The sequence below is a fragment of the Anthonomus grandis genome, chromosome 4 (genome assembly GCF_022605725.1).
Source record: "Anthonomus grandis grandis chromosome 4, icAntGran1.3, whole genome shotgun sequence".
NCBI lineage: Eukaryota > Metazoa > Arthropoda > Insecta > Coleoptera > Curculionidae > Anthonomus > Anthonomus grandis.
The window spans coordinates 1,956,908-1,976,076 of record NC_065549.1 but is presented as its reverse complement, the minus strand read 5'-3'; the positions used below and the strand labels follow the sequence as shown (position 1 = coordinate 1,976,076).

At 30.6% G+C, this 19,169-nt stretch overlaps 1 protein-coding gene across 2 annotated transcripts in view; it reads left to right on the top strand.

The window, feature by feature from the left end:
• The window catches only part of LOC126735180 (protein bric-a-brac 1-like), a 487,514-nt gene that overhangs the window by 344,073 nt on the left and 124,272 nt on the right, over window positions 1–19,169 (top strand). Inside the window, exon 2 of one of the 2 annotated variants that reach the window (XM_050439131.1) lies at window positions 1,125–1,267. The exons of the other annotated variant lie outside the window; for it this stretch is intronic. Coding sequence (XP_050295088.1) covers window positions 1,125–1,136 — 12 coding nt within the window. The 3' untranslated portion in view covers window positions 1,137–1,267. Of the gene's footprint in view, window positions 1–1,124; window positions 1,268–19,169 lie in introns of those variants that run through there. 2 annotated transcript variants of the gene reach the window in all.

Sequence of the window (19,169 nt, the reverse complement as noted above, 5' to 3'; positions counted from 1 at the left end):
ATCTAGGTAGTCGAAGATATTCGTTTATAAGATATTCGTATATATAGTTCAGTGCTTAGTATAAGAAAAAACTATGATCTTTCAGGCTTAAATGTGTAAAAATTATTTTTTTTTCTAGAAAGTTTTAGCTGCTTAACTGCCTGGAATTTGAAAAATGAAGTTTCAAGCCTTGAATAAGAAAAATTAGGTTTTTTCATCATGAAATATATAAAATATATTCAAGTTATTTCCAGGCAGTTGAAAGTTTTCGATAACTCAACTGCCTGAAATAAAGAAAATTAGTCATAAATGCTTCGCTAGCCTGGAAAATGTAAATTAAGGTTTTCCAGGTATTTGATAGATATTTGGATATTTTCGTTAAAAAATTTTAAAAGTATATACTTTTTAACTGTGAAGACATTTTAACGTTTTTTCAACCTGAAAAATTAAAGTATCTTATTTAATTAACTTATCTGCCTGAAATTTAAAAAAAAATGAATTTTGTATCCTGGAAATGAATTAAGATTTTTTTCCAGGCAGTCGAAGATATTTAATTTGTCAACTTCCTAGAATAAGAAAAATGAGGATTTTCCTCCGTGGAAAATGTCAAATGAGAATTTCTATAGATTATTACAGCTAATTACAGATTTTCGATTACTTAGCTGCTTAAAATAAGAAAAATGAGCCGGGACTTTCTAACTTGAAAAATATAAAATTAGGATTTTTTTAAGCAGTTGACTTTTGGATATGTAATTGCCTGTACTAGAAAAAATGAATCCAGAATGGTCAGCCTTAAATATGTAAATTTAGGTCTTGTCCAGACAGTTGGAAAGTTTGTTTGTTGATTAACTGCCTGGAATAGTAATAAATTAAAATTTTTCAACTAGTAACAACCAATAATACCCATAAAATAAACTGGATTAGTTTGTTTTTTTTTTAATATACCACACATTTCTTCGGCAAGATACGACGTTAGAAATCACCAATTTCGGTCAAAATGATAGAGAATACTTGTTTCAGTCCTGCGAACATATTTTCATTATTAATAAGTGTATCTTAAAAATCCACTGGAGAAAAAATAATTTTATTACCGCAACAATAAATTTCTGTAAAACTAATTAATTTTTTTTTTATTTTAATTTCAGGTACGTATATAAGGCGTCATACATCTTCGACCCGGAACCCTCGGGTGTCAAGCAAAAGAAAGAATCAAGCCTTATGGCCGCGGTATGTAAATTGGACGTTTTTCATAATTAAACCTTTTTCTTCCTCGGGCCCGGGCTCGCGCGCTTATTTTAATTTAAATATAAATTTATGCGAAGGCGTAATTTCTTTTTAATTTTTATATACGCGCCCCTCTGTAGCAGTAAAAATATAAAATAAAAACCGGGGTTTAAGAGGGGAAGAAGAAGACTTATAATATATTAACGAAAAATGACACTAAGTAGCAAATTCAAATAATAATAATATAGTTTTTATTACCGCAGCCGGCATAAAACTGCCTTGGGCAATTTAAAGAGCCACTCTTTCCATCCCACCTGCATGTAAAACTGTAAAAATGCAGACTTCTGTGTTTTGTTAAAGTGTAATGGCTGGCAATATTGTCCTTTTACCCCTCTCTCTCTCACTGTATAGTAAAAGAATGCCGTAAATAAAATATTTAGAGGGCACTTTTAAACGGTGCTCGCTTCTTATTCCGGGTACGTCGTCGTTATTTAAAGGATTAAACAGCTTTTATTACCATGCATTTTTTTTTAGTCAAAATGTTGCAGTTTATTCGTTCAATGGATAAAAGTATAAAAAATTAAAAAGTTTAGAAGATGATAGAGTAAAAATTTCCTTTTGAATCGTAGATAACTTGGCAACGTTTTAAACCACTGAATTATATTCAAAAAGTGACAACGCTGCTGTGATCCAAGGCTCGTATAAAAAAATATCGTAGAAACTTTGGAAATTTTAAATTGCATAAACCTTGACAAATTTAAAAGTTAGGGTTCAGTGGGATTTGAACTCGTGACTTACAGATTTATGCAACAACGCTCTTTCTACTGTAAACTATGTTGTAATGGGTCCACGTAGATGTAACTACAATATGTAATCTTAGAGCCCAATTTTAAGGTTAGAAACTTTTATAGACGTGAAAAATAAATGAAAATTGGACAAAAATTGAAAAACTTTAAAAACTTTAAAAATTTTAGGTATTTTGGCAACACTGGAAGCAACCGACTTTAAAAAATAAAAATTGCAATTTTACAATATGTTTATGTCGACGTGTTGAAAACTTAATTTTCGTTTTTGCCTAATATAAGAAATATACAACTAAAAGTCTTTTAATAGTAAAAATGCTGTCATTTTTAGGAAAAATTAAAAAGTCGAATTTTCGTGCGATTTGAACTCGCGAACTTATGCTCTTTGTTCAATCTTAATGTTAACTACAATGTAAACTTTTAAGGTTAAAAGCTTTTTAAACGTGGAAAGTAAATTGGACTTTGGAAATTATAAAACAATTTGGCAACGTTACAAATTACACACGCAAATAAATATTTAATTTTAGTTCCTGTAAACATTTTTTTTTTCCTATAAAAAATTCAAAAGTGTAGTTGCTGTAGGGTTTGAACCTATTACATGCGAATTTATGCTCCAATATATTTTGGGCTCTAAGTTAGTATATTCTATTGAGGTTGAAATATCTGGAGAGCTTTGAAGATTATGGGCAGCTTGACCACGTCGTAAACTACTGACAGGGCCTTAAAAAATTATCGTTAAATTTTAAGTTTTTTTGCCGAAAAAGTAGATTTTTATGTATTTTAGAGACAATTCATAAAATTTTCAAATATTAAATAGGTTTTCTGCTATAGATTTGACAAGCATGAAAATGATCGATTTTTGGAACTTTCAGACAGATTTCTTTGGTCAAATCGCCTTGAAAAATTATTTTTCTTATGTAATTTAACAACCTAAAAAGAAGCATTTTGTAATTATAGTCAAAAATTCTCGAGTCTGAGTAGGCTTTTCAGATCAAAAATCCTCATTTTTCTCAATAAAATAATATCTTATTAACGTATGACTGACATCTTGTTCTATATAAAAAAATCCCAACAATGTCGTTGTCGTAAGTCAAAAGTCATATACAAGTCAACGAGATCGCCGGTCCAAGACGTTGAATTGTCGCTTTGCCCTCCGGGTAATAATATACCAGTTGTGGAAATAAAATAAATCGCCCGCGATATACATACACGCGTATATCTGGCCTGGACACCATTAAATTAACTTAATTGCCATCATTTTGTATAACAAACGCGTTTTCTAGACTCTGTCGTCACTTTTACAGGCCATATTCATAAAGAACGTTCCCCGGCAATGTTTTTATTTGCATGAATATTGTTATTAAATCTCGTAAATATGTCCGCGGGTCTTGGGGGGCAAAAAACGCGGAATTTCTCGCATATTTATGACGGGCAGCGAGAATTTCATTTTTCGGAATTTAACTAAGTTTTAGTCATCGATGGGATTTATTAGGCGAATAGTAATTTGGAATTAATTTATTTGGCTTTTCAGAACTAATGTTAGATAGCACCATAGGTCATCAAGTGCGTTATTAAATATTACCGCACTGATTGATCAGAAAATATATAAAGAGAAGTATTGTAAATGATGGCTTCAACTGCCTGGAAGTAGCTTAAAATTTGCTTTAAAAATTACTTTTGTTGTGTAGAAAAATACAATTTTTTACATTCTTCCAGGTAGTTGAGGCTCTGTTTACAATAAAAAAAAATATGTCTAGATAAAAATTACCTTCAGGAAACAAGTGGTCAATTGAGTTGCTTGGAAAACTGTGATTAGGAGTTGAAAGGGGGAACAAACTAGTTGACTTTTAATTGCCTGGATTTTTTTTTAACTGTTTCTACAAGTTAGGTCCAGAAGAAGACACTCAAAGAAATAAAAGAAATTTCTTAGGAACTAATTCTAGGCATATAAAATGGAAATAAACTGGCTTACTTTCAACTGCTTGAGAATAACTATAACTGTCGGCCATTTTTTCTAGGCAGTTGAAACAGGAAGAATCTAAATTACTTTCAAATGCCTGGAAATGTTTATAATTGTATTTGTAATTCTAGTCCAGGCAGTTGAAAAAGAAAGACACTACCTTAGTTTCAACTTTCTGAAAATCAATGTGACTGTTAAAAAAAATTGAAATATTCTATATATTGCTTATATAAGAACTCCTTTAGAAATTCTAGGTACATAAAAGGGAAATAAATAGGCTTACTTTTAACTGCTTGGTAATGGCTATAGATGTAATATTACCGGTAATAATAGTAATTTATGAAAAAAAACAGCTTTTTAACTAATACTAGTTTTTTTAATTCAAAACTGTAAAAACATTAGGAAACGAGTTAGAATGAACTACGTAATAGAGTGGATAATGGTAAATCGTCCTCATCAACCCCAACCTCTTCATCTGATTCTTGTTTCTCCTTGGTTAATTCAGTCAAGTCTATAATTTCGAAACCGAGATCTTCTTTTTCAATATCTTCCTCAGAATCCTCAGTAGCTTTTTCTCTTCTTGAATGATCTTCGTTTAGTAAATTATAATTATGGGCAATATAGGTTAGTTTCCACGGTAAGCCTGTTTCTTCTTTGCCGATGAATAAATCCATAAGTCCTAAACGTTCTTTCGGTTGCGACTGTTGACGATGGTAAATTTAAAATGTCTACTTATTTTAGAACTGGAGCAAATTCCTGCCCATCAAACATGCCCAGACATAGATTTTTCGCTGGAAATAACGAATTCCTTAGCAAAAAGATTACCACCTCTAATTTTGTACTGTGCAAGTGCCTCCATAATAAGACTTACTTCTGAAGAATATTTTGGATGACGCCTTGCAGTTTCATAGATGTCGCAACTAAATTTTCAGCTTCAGTTAAATTGTTGCGTACGGCACGATCGTCTTTCGTCCTTGCGCCTCGCGCCAGAACAGCGTTTACTTTCAACTGCTTGATAATTACTCTATCGGCCATTTTTTCTAGGTAGTTGAAAGAGGAAGAATCTAAATTACTTTCAAGTGCCTGGAAATTTCTATAATTTATTTTACAATTTTAGTCCGGGCAATTAAAAAACAAAGACACTACCTTAGCTTCAACTTTCTAAAAATCAATTTCACTGTTAAAAGAAGTTGAAAAATTCATGAATTCTTCATAGAAGAAATCCCTTAGAAATTAATTCTAGGCACATAAAAGGGAAATAAACTGGCTTACTTTCAACTGCTTGAGAATTACTGTAACTGTCATTTTTTCTAGGCAGTTGAAAGAGGAAGAATCCCAATTACTCTCAACTGCGTGAGAATTACTATAACAGTTTGCCATTTTTTCCACGCAGTTGAAAAAAAGAATAATCTAAATGCTTTTCAACTTCCTCAAAATGTTTATAATTGTTTTTACAATTTTTGTCCAGGCAGTTCAAAAAGAAAGATTAAAGACTCTTTGAAAATCAATCAATCAATCAATCACATGCTTTATTGACAAAGCTAATGAAAAAAAAACATATAAGAACAAAACAAAACAAAACACACAAAATAAAAAAATAAAAAATAAATATACAAACAAAATAAATACATGCTAAATTGTACAAAAACAATGTACCTGGTCAATATACATCATGATGTATAAAATGTCAATAAAAATAAACACAATAGTCAATAACAGTAAATTAATAAAATACAGAATGAAAGTGCAATTTATATATAAAAAAATCTAAAATATTCTCTATTTTAAGATATAAAAAGAGCCAGTGTGTATGTGATACCCAAAAAGTTATCCTAGAAAAAAATCCTCCACTGCGTACAAGGCTTTTTCCAGAAAGTACGCCTTCAAAGCATTATGAAATCGAAATTAATATAACTATTAAAAAAAGGTTAAAAATTCATGAATTATTCATAGACAAAATCCCTTAGAAATTCATTCTAGGCACTTAAAAGAGAAATAAACTTTCAACTGCTTGATAATGGCTATAGCAGTTTATTTCAGAAAATTAAAAAAAAGAAAAAAATAGTTTACTTTCAACTGCTTAAGAATTACTGTAACTGTCGGCCATTTTTTTCTAGGCAGTTGAAACAGGAAGAATCTAAATAACTTTCAAGTGCCGGAATGTTTATAATTGTTTTTGTAATTCTAGTCCAGGCAGTTGAAAAAGAAAGATACGACTTTAGTTTTAGCTCTTTGAAAATCAATATAACTATTAAAAGAAGTGAATCATGAAAGAAATTCCTTAAAAATTCATTATAGGCACATAAAAGAGAAATAAACTGGCTTACTTTCAACTTCTTGATAATGGCTGTAGCAGTTTATTTCAGACAATTGAAAAAGAAAAAACTAGTTTGCTTTCAACTGCTTGAGAATTACTGTAACTGTCGACCACTTTTTCTAGGCAGTTGAAAAAGAAAGAATCCAAATTAATTTCAACTGCCTGGAAATGTTTGAAAATTACTATTTACAGACAATTCACTATCTCTATTTACATTTGAGATATTAATTTTTACAGACAGTTGAAAGAAGAAAAATCTAAATAATTTTCAAGTGCCTGGAAATTTATATAATTTATTTTAAAATTTTAGTCCGGGCAATTAAAAAAGAAACAATTACTTTAGCTTCAACTTTCTAAAAATCAATTTAACTGTTAAAAGAAGTTGAATAATTCATTAATTATTTATAGAAGAAATTCCTTAAAAATTCATTATAGGCACTTAAAAGGGAAATAAACTTTCAACTGCTTGATAATGGTTGTAGCAGTTTATTTTAGACAATTAGAACAAGAAAAAACTAATTTACTTTCAACTGCCTGGAAATTTTTATAATTGTTTTTACTATTTTAGGCCAGGCAGTTGAAAAAGAAAAAAACGACTTTAGTATCAACTCTCTTAAAATCAATATAACTATTAAAAGAAGTTAAAAAATTCATTAATTGTTCATAGAAGAAATCCCTAATAAATTAATTCTAGGCACTTAAAAGGGAAATTAACTGGCTTACTTAAAAATAAAAAAGAAGACACTACCTTAGCTTCAAAAAGTTATGAATTTTTCATAGAACAAATTCCTTAGAAATTAATTCTAGGCACATAAAAAAGAAATAAACTGGCTTACTTTCAACTGCTTGGTAATGGCTATAGCAGTTTATTTCAGACAATTGAAAAAGGAAAAAGTTGGTTTACTTTCAACTGCTTGAGAATTGCTATAACTGTCTGTCATTTATTCCAGATAGTCGAAAGAAAATAAATTTAAATTAATTGCAACTGCCTGGAAATGTTTTTAATTGCTTTTGCAATTCTAGTCGAGACAGTTGAAAAAGAAACATGCTACCTTAGTTTCAACTCTTTGAAAATCAATATAACTATTAAAAGAAGTTCAAAAATTCATTAATCGTTTATAAAAGAAATCCCTTAGAAATTAATTCTAGGCATCCCTTTTATGTGCCTAGAATTAATAAACTGGCTTATTTTCAACTGCTTGAAAATTACTGTATCTGTCGGCCATTTTTTCTAGGCAGTTGAAAAAGGCAGAATCCAAATTAATTTCAACTGCCTGGAAATGTTTATAATTGTTTTTACAATCTTAGTACAGATAGACAACTACATGGAAACAACCAAGTATGTTAAAATTTGTTTTAAACATTATTTTTATTGTGTCAAAGTATAAAAATCTTTTCACACTTCCAAACAGTTTAGGAACTCTTTAAAATTTAAAAAAATACATTTCTGGGAAAAAAGTACTTCCAGGAAATAAATGGTCGATTGACCTGCCTGGAAAACTCTAAATAATCGCCTCAACTGCCTGGAAGTAACCAATAAAATTTTCTTGGAAAATGACTTTTACTGTATAAACTTTTATTTTATTCTTTATTCCAGGTAGTTAAGGCACTCGGAAATTTCTGAAAGAAAAGCCACTTTTTAATATCTATCTATGGTGTATTCGCTAAATCTAAATAAGAGCATGTGAGCTTGAAATAATAATCACAGAACTTACAGTTTTTCATTTCTGCTTTCTGATTTCACTTTTTAAGCAGACTGCAGAAGTTTCTGCTAAACATTTGACATGTCCATCATCGTTAGAGATAAACCATGTGATATTCTATAAAACTGTAATTAAAATTAAGTAATTATGGTAAAATTCTTGGATCGTTTCTGATGATACTGTAGCTTCAATATCTCAGTGATTTATTACATTAAAGTTCGTAAACTCCCTGGAGCTAGAAGTCTTAAGTTCGGATGGTAGATTAAAGCTAAAGACCACTTTTAATAACATTTAACTTGTATATATAATATGCTTAAAATTTAGGAATAATATAATTTTTTTATATTTTATACTAATATATATGCTTATTTGATATACTATATTGGAAAAAAAATATGCCTGTCAAGTGCGGTAACAATATTTAAAATAATTTTTCTTATGACTTTTTCATTGTATTCCAGATATTGCACGTAATCTTTTACCTTCCAGGTCATCTTTTATATTATCCAGGAATGGCAAACAATTGTTGAAATCTGACGTAACCTATATTCTTTTAAGTTTTTGGTTTATTTTAAGTAATTTGAATCTTATTCCAGGTTTTTAAAAGCATTTTTCAACTCATTCCAGGCATCTGAAGTAACTTCTTGTTTTATTACAGACATTTAACGTAATTTATCAATTTATTCCAGGAATATACCGTAATTTTACTTCAGTCCTTGCTAAAGTAATTTTTATGCCTTTCAAACAATTTTCAGGCATCTTAATTAGTATTCCACTTTAGTCTAGGCAATTAATTTGCGTAATTTGAACTTTCATCCAAGAACAATAAAATGATTTTAAATTTTAAACTCTAAGAGTGTTTTATATTTTTTATTCCAGGCAATAAACGTCTTTCAAACTTTCGAAGTCAATTTTATATTCTAGAGATTCGAACTCGCTTAATCGAATTGTAGCCATATTTTTTGAATAAATTTAAAATACGAGGGTGGTTCCAGAAGTACCCGGCCTGACCTAGAGATATCGGTAGTAGTTTGAAAAATATCAGTGTATTAGAAAGTATGCAATCTATAAAGCATATGTTTCAAGTTTGAAGACGCCACGTTGTTTAGTATTTGTTTGGCAGCCATCAATAGTAAACGTTTCCAGTGAATTTGTGATCTATCTACTCTGGGTGAGTCTGCTCCTTCGTTAACAACAGTAAAATATTGGGTAGAAGAGTTTAAACGAGGCTGTACGAGCTGCCACGACGAGCATCGCAGTGGTCGACCAAATGAGCTGACGACTCCAGAAAATTTTAAAAAAATTCACAAAGCGGTTCTGGATGATCGTCGACTGAAAGTGCGCGAGCTAGCGGATATAATAGGCATTTAAAGTGCGGTACATCGCATATTATCTGAAAATTTTGACATGAGAAAGCTGTGTGCAAGATGGGTGCCGCGTTCGCTCACACTCGAGCAAAACCAGTGTCGTGAAGATGGTTCAATTGAGTGTTTAGCGAGATTTAATAGCAACAAAGCAGAATTTTTGCGTCGTTTCATAACCATGGATGGAACATGGGTCCATCACTTCACACCTGAGACAAAACAGGGAGAACCGGCTCCAAAGAACGCGAAAACCGTTTCATCTGTATGCAAGGTCATGGCGTCGGTTTTTTGGGATGCGCGAGGGATAATTTTCATTGACTATCTTGAAAAAGGTAAAACTATCAACGGCGAGTATTATGCGAACTTATTGCAACGTTTGAGCGAAGAAATCAAGCAAAAACGGCCGCATTTGGTTAAGAAGAAAGTGTTGTTTTATCAAGACAATGCACCAGCTCACAAATCCGTTATTGCAATGGCCAAAATTAACGAATTAAAGTTTGAATTGCTAATTCATGCACCCTATTCGCCAGATTATTTTCTGTTTCCAAACTTAAAAAACTGGCTCAGCGGTCAAAGATTTTCCAACGATGAAGAAGTGATGTCTGCAGTTAATGGCTATTTCGAGGCGCAAGACAGTTATTATTAGAAGGGTATCGAACTTATAAAACATCGCTGGCAAAAGTGTATAGAGCTGAAAGGAGATTATGTTGAAAAATAAATAATTTCTTTTCCAAAATTTTCGTGTTTTTTTTCTTGGGTCGGGTACTTCTGGGACCACCCTCGTATATCTAAGCATCCGATATAAATTGGTCATTTAAGTTCATTCCAGGTAATTCGAAATTCCAAAAATTTTACAGGAATATCTTTCATGTTTTTTGAGGTTTTTGGAGTAATTTCATCTCAACTCCATTGTCTTTTTCTTCCAGTCATTTAAAATGAATTTTTCTTTCGAATTTTTTAAGATATTTTAAATTTTATTCCAGGCAAAGTCGAGTGTATCAATTATATTTAACACAATTTTTTCTTATGGTTTTTAAAAGTCATTTTTCATGTATGTACTCCAGATATTGCACGTAATTTTTGACTTTTCATGTCACCATTTATATTGCAAATAATTGTTGTTAAAAACAAACGTTAACTTCTGGTCCTTTTGTCGTCGTCGCGACGTATATTGCGTGGACATAAATTCCCAATAAAAGTCTTTCGGAATTAAGGTTCTCGTTTAAGAGTTGGCAGTTATTCTTCGGATGTGTCATTTTAATAAAATACGCCGCTTTAATTTCTTGTTTGCAGCATCCAGATTGCTCGTAAACCCGCAGTTATAGTAAATTTGTAAGTTTTATCTCGCCGGTTGCACACACACACACACAGTGTAACTTTATTACTTCGAGTCGAGTGGAGAACCGACCCGAGAAACGGGGAGAAGATATTTTACGAAAGGCAACCGTTGGGAAATCTATATAATACTTGCTGTTTAACAGCCGTATATTATATTTTATTTGGTTCATTTTTATGCTACACGTTTTTTCTAAATTAGAAGCAAGGCAAACTGTATAACCGGGAAAAGCAGTGTCTGAATACTGAAACTTTGATTTTACTCTAATTTCCACTAGTGTATAGGGAAAACCTTAGAGTATAATGGAAGTAGTACAATAAATCACTAATTATAGAAAAAGTATTTTTTAAGCTTCACCCAAGAAACACAAATTTTTTTTTGACTCGTGTCATAAAAATCTTCACTGCACAATATTTATTAGGCCAATTTTACATTAGTTTGCACTAGTGAATAGGGAAAACCTTGAAGTATACCAGAAATAATACACTAGCTGCAGTAAAAGTATTTTTTAAGTGTCACCAAAGAAACACCAATTTTTTTTTGACTCATGTCATTAAAATATTCACTGCTCGTTAACTATTAGGCCGATTTCACTCGAGTTTTCACTAGTAAATAGAGTAAGCCTTGAAGTATTATAAAAATAATCTATTAAAACACAAGCTGCTATAAAAGTATTTTTTAGTTGTGTCCAAATTGATCCAAATAATATTTTCAGAAATATTCACCTTTTTAGGTAGTGATGATTAAACATAAGGTCTGATCTTCATGGCACCTACTCACTTCAAAATTTAATAATTTAAAAAATAATGGGAATATTCTTATGAAACAAAAAGCATGATATTCAGAAAAATATTCTTGACAAATGCTGTTAACAACACTATTTTTTTTAACACTAATTTTTTTTGACTCATTTCATAAAAATATTCACTGCTCATTAACTATTAAGCCGATTTTACTCTAGTTTCCACTAGTATATAGGGAAAACCTTAAAGTATAATGGAAATAGTACAATAAATCACTAATTATAGTAAAAGTATTTTTTAAGCTTCACCAAAGAAACACTAATTTTTTTTTTGACCCATGTCATAAAAATCTTCACTGCACAATAATTATTAGGCCAATTTTACATTAGTTTGCACTAGTGAATAGGGAATACCTTGAAGTATACCAGAAATAATACACTAAAACACTAGCTGCAGTAAAAGTATTTTTTAAGTGTCACCAAAGAAACACCAATTTTTTTTGACTCATGTCATAAAAATATTCACTGCTCATTAACTATTAAGCCGATTTTACTCTAGTTTCCACTAGTGTATAGGGAAAACCTTAGAGTATAATGGAAGTAGTACAATAAATCACTAATTATAGCAAAAGTATTTTTTGAGCTTCACCAAAGAAACACTAATTTTTTTTTGACTCGTGTCATAAAAATCTTCACTGCACAATAATTATTAGGCCAATTTTACATTAGTTTGCACTAGTGAATAGGGAAAACCTTGAAGTATACCAGAAATAATACACCAAAACACTAGCTGCAGTAGTAGTATTTTTTAAGTGTCACCAAAGAAACACCAATTTTTTTTTGACTCATGTCATAAATATATTCACTGCTCGTTAACTATTAGGCCGATTTTACTCGAGTTTCCACTAGTAAATAGAGTAAGCCTTGAAGTATTATAAAAATAATCTATTAAAACACAAGCTGCTATAAAAGTATTTTTTAGTTGTGTCCAAATTGATCCAAATAATATTTTCAGAAATATTCACCTTTTTAGGTAGTGATGATTAAAAATAAGGTCTGATCTTCATGGCACCTACTCACTTCAAAATTTAATAATTTAAAAAATAATGGGAATATTCTTATGAAACAAAAAGCATGATATTCAGAAAAATATTCTTGACAAATGCTGTTAACAACACTATTTTTTTTTAACACTAATTTTTTTTGACTCATTTCATAAAAATATTCACTGCTCATTAACTATTAAGCCGATTTTACTCTAGTTTCCACTAGTGTATAGGGAAAACCTTAAAGTATAATGGAAGTAGTACAATAAATCACTAATTATAGTAAAAGTATTTTTTAAGCTTCACCAAAGAAACACTAATTTTTTTTTGACTCATGTCATAAAAATCTTCACTGCACAATAATTATTAGGCCAATTTTACATTAGTTTGCACTAGTGAATAGGGAAAACCTTAAAGTATACCAGAAATAATACACTAAAACAGTAGCTGCAGTAAAAGTATTTTTTAAGTGTCACCAAAGAAACACCAATTTTTTTTGACTCATGTCATAAAAATATTCACTGAGAAAGATGAGGATTCAGTTTTAGAATTTTTTGAGATCAAACTCCCTCTGAATTTAATTACCTACGAATAAAATACGGTAGAAACTGTTGGAAAAATGTACTTTTTCCACCCATTTTGCAAAAACCATGTAGGATCTTAATAAAATTAACAAATCACTTTGTTGAACCTCCCACCTTTTCGCCTTCAAAATAAAACCGGAAAACCGAAATTAACAAAACAGCAACAACAATAAACAATTGACGTTAACCTGTTGGCCCACTTGTACACCGCCGATCCCGATATACATACGTATACAACCGAAATAATTTTAATAACCGTATAAATGAAACGAACGAGTCCCGCCGCGCTCGCGGTCCAAATTACATACGCCCGACAAATATTTGAAAATTTAAAGAGGCAACAATTCGAAAACAAACGAAAATCATAAATAATTTGCCGCGGAAAACGCGATCCGCGCGAAAAACCCCTTTGGCGGTCGGGGGTATGTGCGGGCCATATATTTATACACGTACGCGCGAATTGATCAATTAAAAATAAATTTATTATTGTTATTATTATTATTATTAGGGGTGATGACCATGATTGATCCCTGCCAATCTCGTGATTTAAATCGGGATTTTCTTTGTTTTATTGGTTAAACTCTTTCCACGAACTATAAAATTACCTTCTGGATATTTAAAAAAAAAAAAAATCTTTTAGGCAATAGGTATTAGGACTTAAATGAAAAAAAAAATAGTTTATAGCAGAGGTTTATTTGAAAATATTTAAAAAAATATATATTTTTGAGTAAAACACTTCTTCGAAAAACTTAAAGGTTAATTGAAGTGGCCTGGAATGAATCAAAAATCATAATATCACCTTTGAAAGTTATGTCAGTTAAATCGAAAAATTTATGCATTTTCACATAAGGCGAAAGTAACATGTTTCGCCCGACTAGGGCATCATCATACCTACAATAATTATGATGATTTTAGATGAAGAATTTGTTGAATTTTCCCATAGAAATAATAAGAGCTCAATTATATTGCTTGACAAAATATTTATGTTGTCCTCAATTTTCTGGTAAAGTAATGAAACACTTTAATATTTGATTTGAAAAAAAAAACTTTAGCTGGAAATATACAAATTATTTAATTTTTCCAGGCAGTTAAGGCTTTATTGGAACTGCCTGGAAAATTAGAAATATTTATTTTAACTCACTGGAATGATGATCTTTTATTATTCTAATAATTGATGATTTTTTTTGCTTTAAAGTGGGATTTTTATTAGCAAAAGAAGTGGTTTTATTGGAAAAATTGCTATAATTCAACAGTTAATCTTTATTAAAAAAAATATATTCTTCCAGGCAGTTGAGGCTTAAAATCAAACTAGAAAAAAATAATTTTTGAAAGGAAAACTGCTTCAAAGAAAATACAAACTGAATGAACCTGCTTGGAACCTAAGAATAATGGGCTCAACTGCCTAGAAGTATTTAATTGTGTCATAAAAGGCTTCCAAGCCATTAAGGAAAAAGGCAACAGTCATGTGATGATTTGAATTGAAGAAAAAAAATCCTTGTTAGATAAAATAATATTATTGGACCTTTTCATGAAAAACATCATAACTTAAGAAATATTAGACCAATTAGCTTATAACGTTCCCTCATCGATTAGCATTAAAATTCTTTATACTTACAAGAAATTTCAAATAAATTGCCCTTGATTTGAATTTTTTATGGATCTTTAATGTTGGACTAAAATAATTTTTGCACTTTTTTCGGGAAAAAATTAAAACTTAACAAATATTAGACCAATTAACTTATAACTTTTTGCTGTCGATTAGCAATAGATCTCTTTATAATTACGAGAAATTTTAAGTAAATTGGCCTTGATTTGATTTTTTTATGGATCTTTAATGTTGGACTAAAATAATTTTTGCACTTTTTTCGGAAAAAAAATCATAACTTAACAAATATTAGACTAATTAACTTATAGCTTTCTGCTGTCTATTGGCAATAGATCTCTTTATAATTACGAGAAATTTTAAGTAAATTGGCCTTGATTTGATTTTTTTATGAATTTTCAAAGTTGTACTTAAATAAAATATTCGAACTTTTTTTTGGGAGAAAAATCATGACTTAAAAAATAATAGAGCGATAAGCTTATAGTCTTCTACAATCGATTAGCAATAAACCTCTTTATAATTATAAGAAATTTCAAGTAAATTGCTCTTGATTTGAATTATTTATGCATTTTTAAAGTTGGACTAAAATAATTTTTGGACTTTTTGGGTGAAAAAAAATTATAATTTAAACAATATTAAACCAATGTACTTATAACCTTCTCTCGTCGATTGGCAAATAGAAATCGTTATAGATACAAGAAATTTCAAGTAAATTGCCCTTGATTTAATGAATTTTTAAAGGTGAATTAAAATGGTGGATCTTATTAACAGGTATATTAACTAATACATTCACTGAACTGGAACCTTTATTCAGACCCAAATATAAATAAAAATTATTATGTTTACTTGACTGCTAATAATTAATTGGCTTTCTTGGTATTCATTTGCCAATATAATGTAATGTACAGGGTGTAATTTTATTGATAGAATCATTATACTTGGAGGAAGCACCTATTAAGAGTCCTTAGAAAAAAATGACAACAGTAGAAGTAGGAGTTGCTTTCTAAAGCAAGTAGGTTCTAACCTATAAGTTCAGGATTAATATTGAAAAAAATTTGTTGATATTCCAAATTTAAAATTCAATTCACATTGATTTCAGACGGTTTTAAAAAGAAATTAATTCACTAAAAGCCAAGGAAATTGGAATTTTTATTCCAGGAGTGCCTGTAAGAACCAAAAGATTTGATTTCTTATTGTCAAGTAAATATCTTGAGATCTAGTAGTCAAAATTTCACAGTTATTAATTTATGGACTATTCTAAGAGCCCTTTTAGTCTTTTCAAAAGAAATGACCAAAATCCATTCACTAGAAGCCAAGAAATTGGAATTTTATTCCAGAAGTGCATGTAAGAAACAGAATATTTTGTTTCTTATTAGCAAGTGAATATCTTATGTTCTAGTAGTCCAAATTTTGCAGTTATTGATTTATGGCTTACCATGGAGATTCTTTAGGTATTTTAGAAAAAAATCACTAAAATGCATTCATTAAAAATAAAGAATTTGGACTTTTTGTTCCAGGAGTGCCTGTAAGAAACAAAATATTTTGTCTCTTATTGGCAAGTGAATATCTTAGGTTCTAGTAGTCCAAATCTTGCAATTATTGATTTGTGGACTATTCTGAAGGCTCTTTTAGTCTTTTCAAAAGAAATGATCAAAATCCATTCACTAAAAGCCAAGAAATTGAAATTTTCATTCCAGGGGTGCCTGTAAGAAACAGAATATTTTGTCTCTTATTGGCAAATAAATATCTTGGGTTCTAGTAGTCAAAATTTTGCAGTTATCGATTTACGGTCTAGCATGGAGGCTCTTTAGGTATCTTAGAATAAAATGACTAAAATTCATTCACTAAAAATCAAGAATTTGGATTTTTTGTTCCAGGAGTGCCTGTAAGAAACAAACTATTTTGTCTCGTATTTGTAGCTAAATATCTTTGGTTCTAGTAGTTGAAATTTGGTAATTATTTTTTTATGGACTACTATGAAGACTTTTTTAATCTTTTTAAAAGAAATTACTAAAATCTATTCACTAAAACTCAAGAAATTGAATTTTTTTTTACCAGTTGTGCCTAAATGATCTATGAAATGCTTGAAAGCTATTCGAGTTACTTGATAATAAATCTTCGTTTAGGTACTCTGAGGAAAACTAACTTAGTTTCTTTCTAAAAGGAAATTTACTTCGAAAATACATTTTAAAAAAGCTTTAACCGTTAGTAAAAATAAAAATAGTCTTGACTGCTTGCAAGTTGCCTTAATTGTCTTAAAAATGACAGAAAAATCTCTTCAGACAACACATTATTTTCCAAAGAACACACAGATAGAAAAAACCTCTCTTTTTTTATTATTGTTGAAATTAATTGTACCTGAAATAACTCGTTTATCATCTCAAAGAGGCCTACGTAAGTAGAGAAAAAATAAAGACTCCAAGTATTAAGCAGGTCATTCAGTTTATAAGGTCTGATGATGCTTTATTAGCGAAACATGTAGCCTCTGTAACTTATATATAGGATATTTTGAGACCGAAACTTGGAGTTTTAATTTTTTCTCTTAATTGTACCTCCTGAAAAACTATAAACAAATAATCTCACAATTGCCTGGGCGTAATCGAAAATTATTAAATTTGCCATTAAAGGTTTGAAAGTCACTTACTGATAAAAAAAAAACATTTTATTCTTCCAGGCAGTTAAGCCTTTAGTTATTAAATTGAAATATAGTTAATGCAGAACAAAACAAAGGTAAGAACACAACGTCACGGTCTCATTAAATCCATGTAATTTTTTCAAAAGCTACACGTATTTCGCTCCTATCGGAGCATTATCAGGACTAGACCTACACAGATCACATTACAACTCTTGAGTTAAATGAGCTTTTGAAAAAATTACCATGACCGTGACTTTGTGTTCTTACCTTTGTTTTGTTTTTGTTTGGTCTCTTGGAGAAGAATGGATGACACGTTTCTAGTTAGTGCAGAAGTTGCTCTAAAAAAATGACCTCAACTGCCTGTGAGTAAGCGAAAATGATTAAATTCACCCTAGAAAGCCAAAACTAATGCCTGGAAAATGATGTCCAATGCAAGTGTATATTTAGCATAAGCCAACTCCTCGATCATACTACTATAAAAATTTAAATTTAACCAAAAAAAAAAGAAAGAATGAGAAAACCTCTTTTTTATATTGTTACCTCGTATGTGATAAACCAACCAGCTGGTTCTCGTCAACATAATCGCACAGTTTTCCGGGGTCACGAAATCAGGATTTGGGGCAGGCGGGCAGCAGGATTCCTCGCGCCCGACCTCCCTCGGGCAGATATTTTATCTGCCGCTCGTCCAGTACATAAACCGCGTGTTGGGGCAGGGGTAGGAGGAGCAGGACCTGCCGACCGTGCTCATGTTAATGTTCGCACCCCGAGTTTTGCCCAATTCGGCATCGTGTCGGATTTATTTTTGATGTGACACTTTCGACCGCGAATTTGTCGACTACGACCCCCCGACGTACGTTCGTGTTTTACGTCGGAATGGATAAACGGAAAATTGCTCTTTTAGGTCCGAGATCTTTAGTTAAAGATAGTGAAGCATTTTAGAATAAACATAATATGTTTATAATACAACACTTTATAGTAAGGCTTTTTATTAAGCTTTTCTTATGAAGAGAAAGGCTCTTAAAGGGTTTATATAAAAAAATAAAAATATACAGTACCAAGTAAAGAAACTTTTTTTTTATTTTTAAATTTATTTTATTAAAGTTAACTAAAATTTTTTTATCCTATAATACTACACCAAACTAGATAATAAAAATAAAACATAAACAATATAATAATTCTAGTTATTATAAAGCCATATGTAAATTAATTTAAAAAAACAGGGAGCAAAAATAATTAATATTTAGTTGCATATCTCTTATTTTTAATAATTGCAAGGCATCTCCTTTTCATAGATCCAATCAGATTCCCTAAGGTCTCCTTGGGTACAGAATGCCATGCAGCTTCAACTGCTTCAAACAATTCGTCTCCATTTTAAAATTTTTCGAGATGTTCCTTACGAATTTTTTTGTCTACTAAATTCCATAGATTCTCTATGGGATTAAGGTCAGGACTCTGAGCTGGCCACTTAACAACAGTTATTTTTTTGTCCTCAAAAAATTTTTTTATAATTTTAGCTGTATGCTTCGGATCATTGTTGTGTTGAAACCTCCAATGCAATGGCATGTTTTCCCCTGCATATGATCAATTAATATTATAACCGATCCATAATCCCATCAATTTTGACAATGGGGCCCAGTTCCATACCAGAGAAACAACCCCACACTTGTACATTTCCCCCTCCATGCTTAATAGTGCCCAAAGTATACTTTGGATCAACTCTTTTATTTTTAGGACGCCTGACCCATAAAATACCATCAGAAGAAAATAAATTAAACTTACTTTCATCCGAAAATAATACTGTATTCCATCTTGCTTCTGACCAGTTTAAATGGTCATGTTCAATCAATTGAAGTCTGGCGGTTCGATTCTTCTT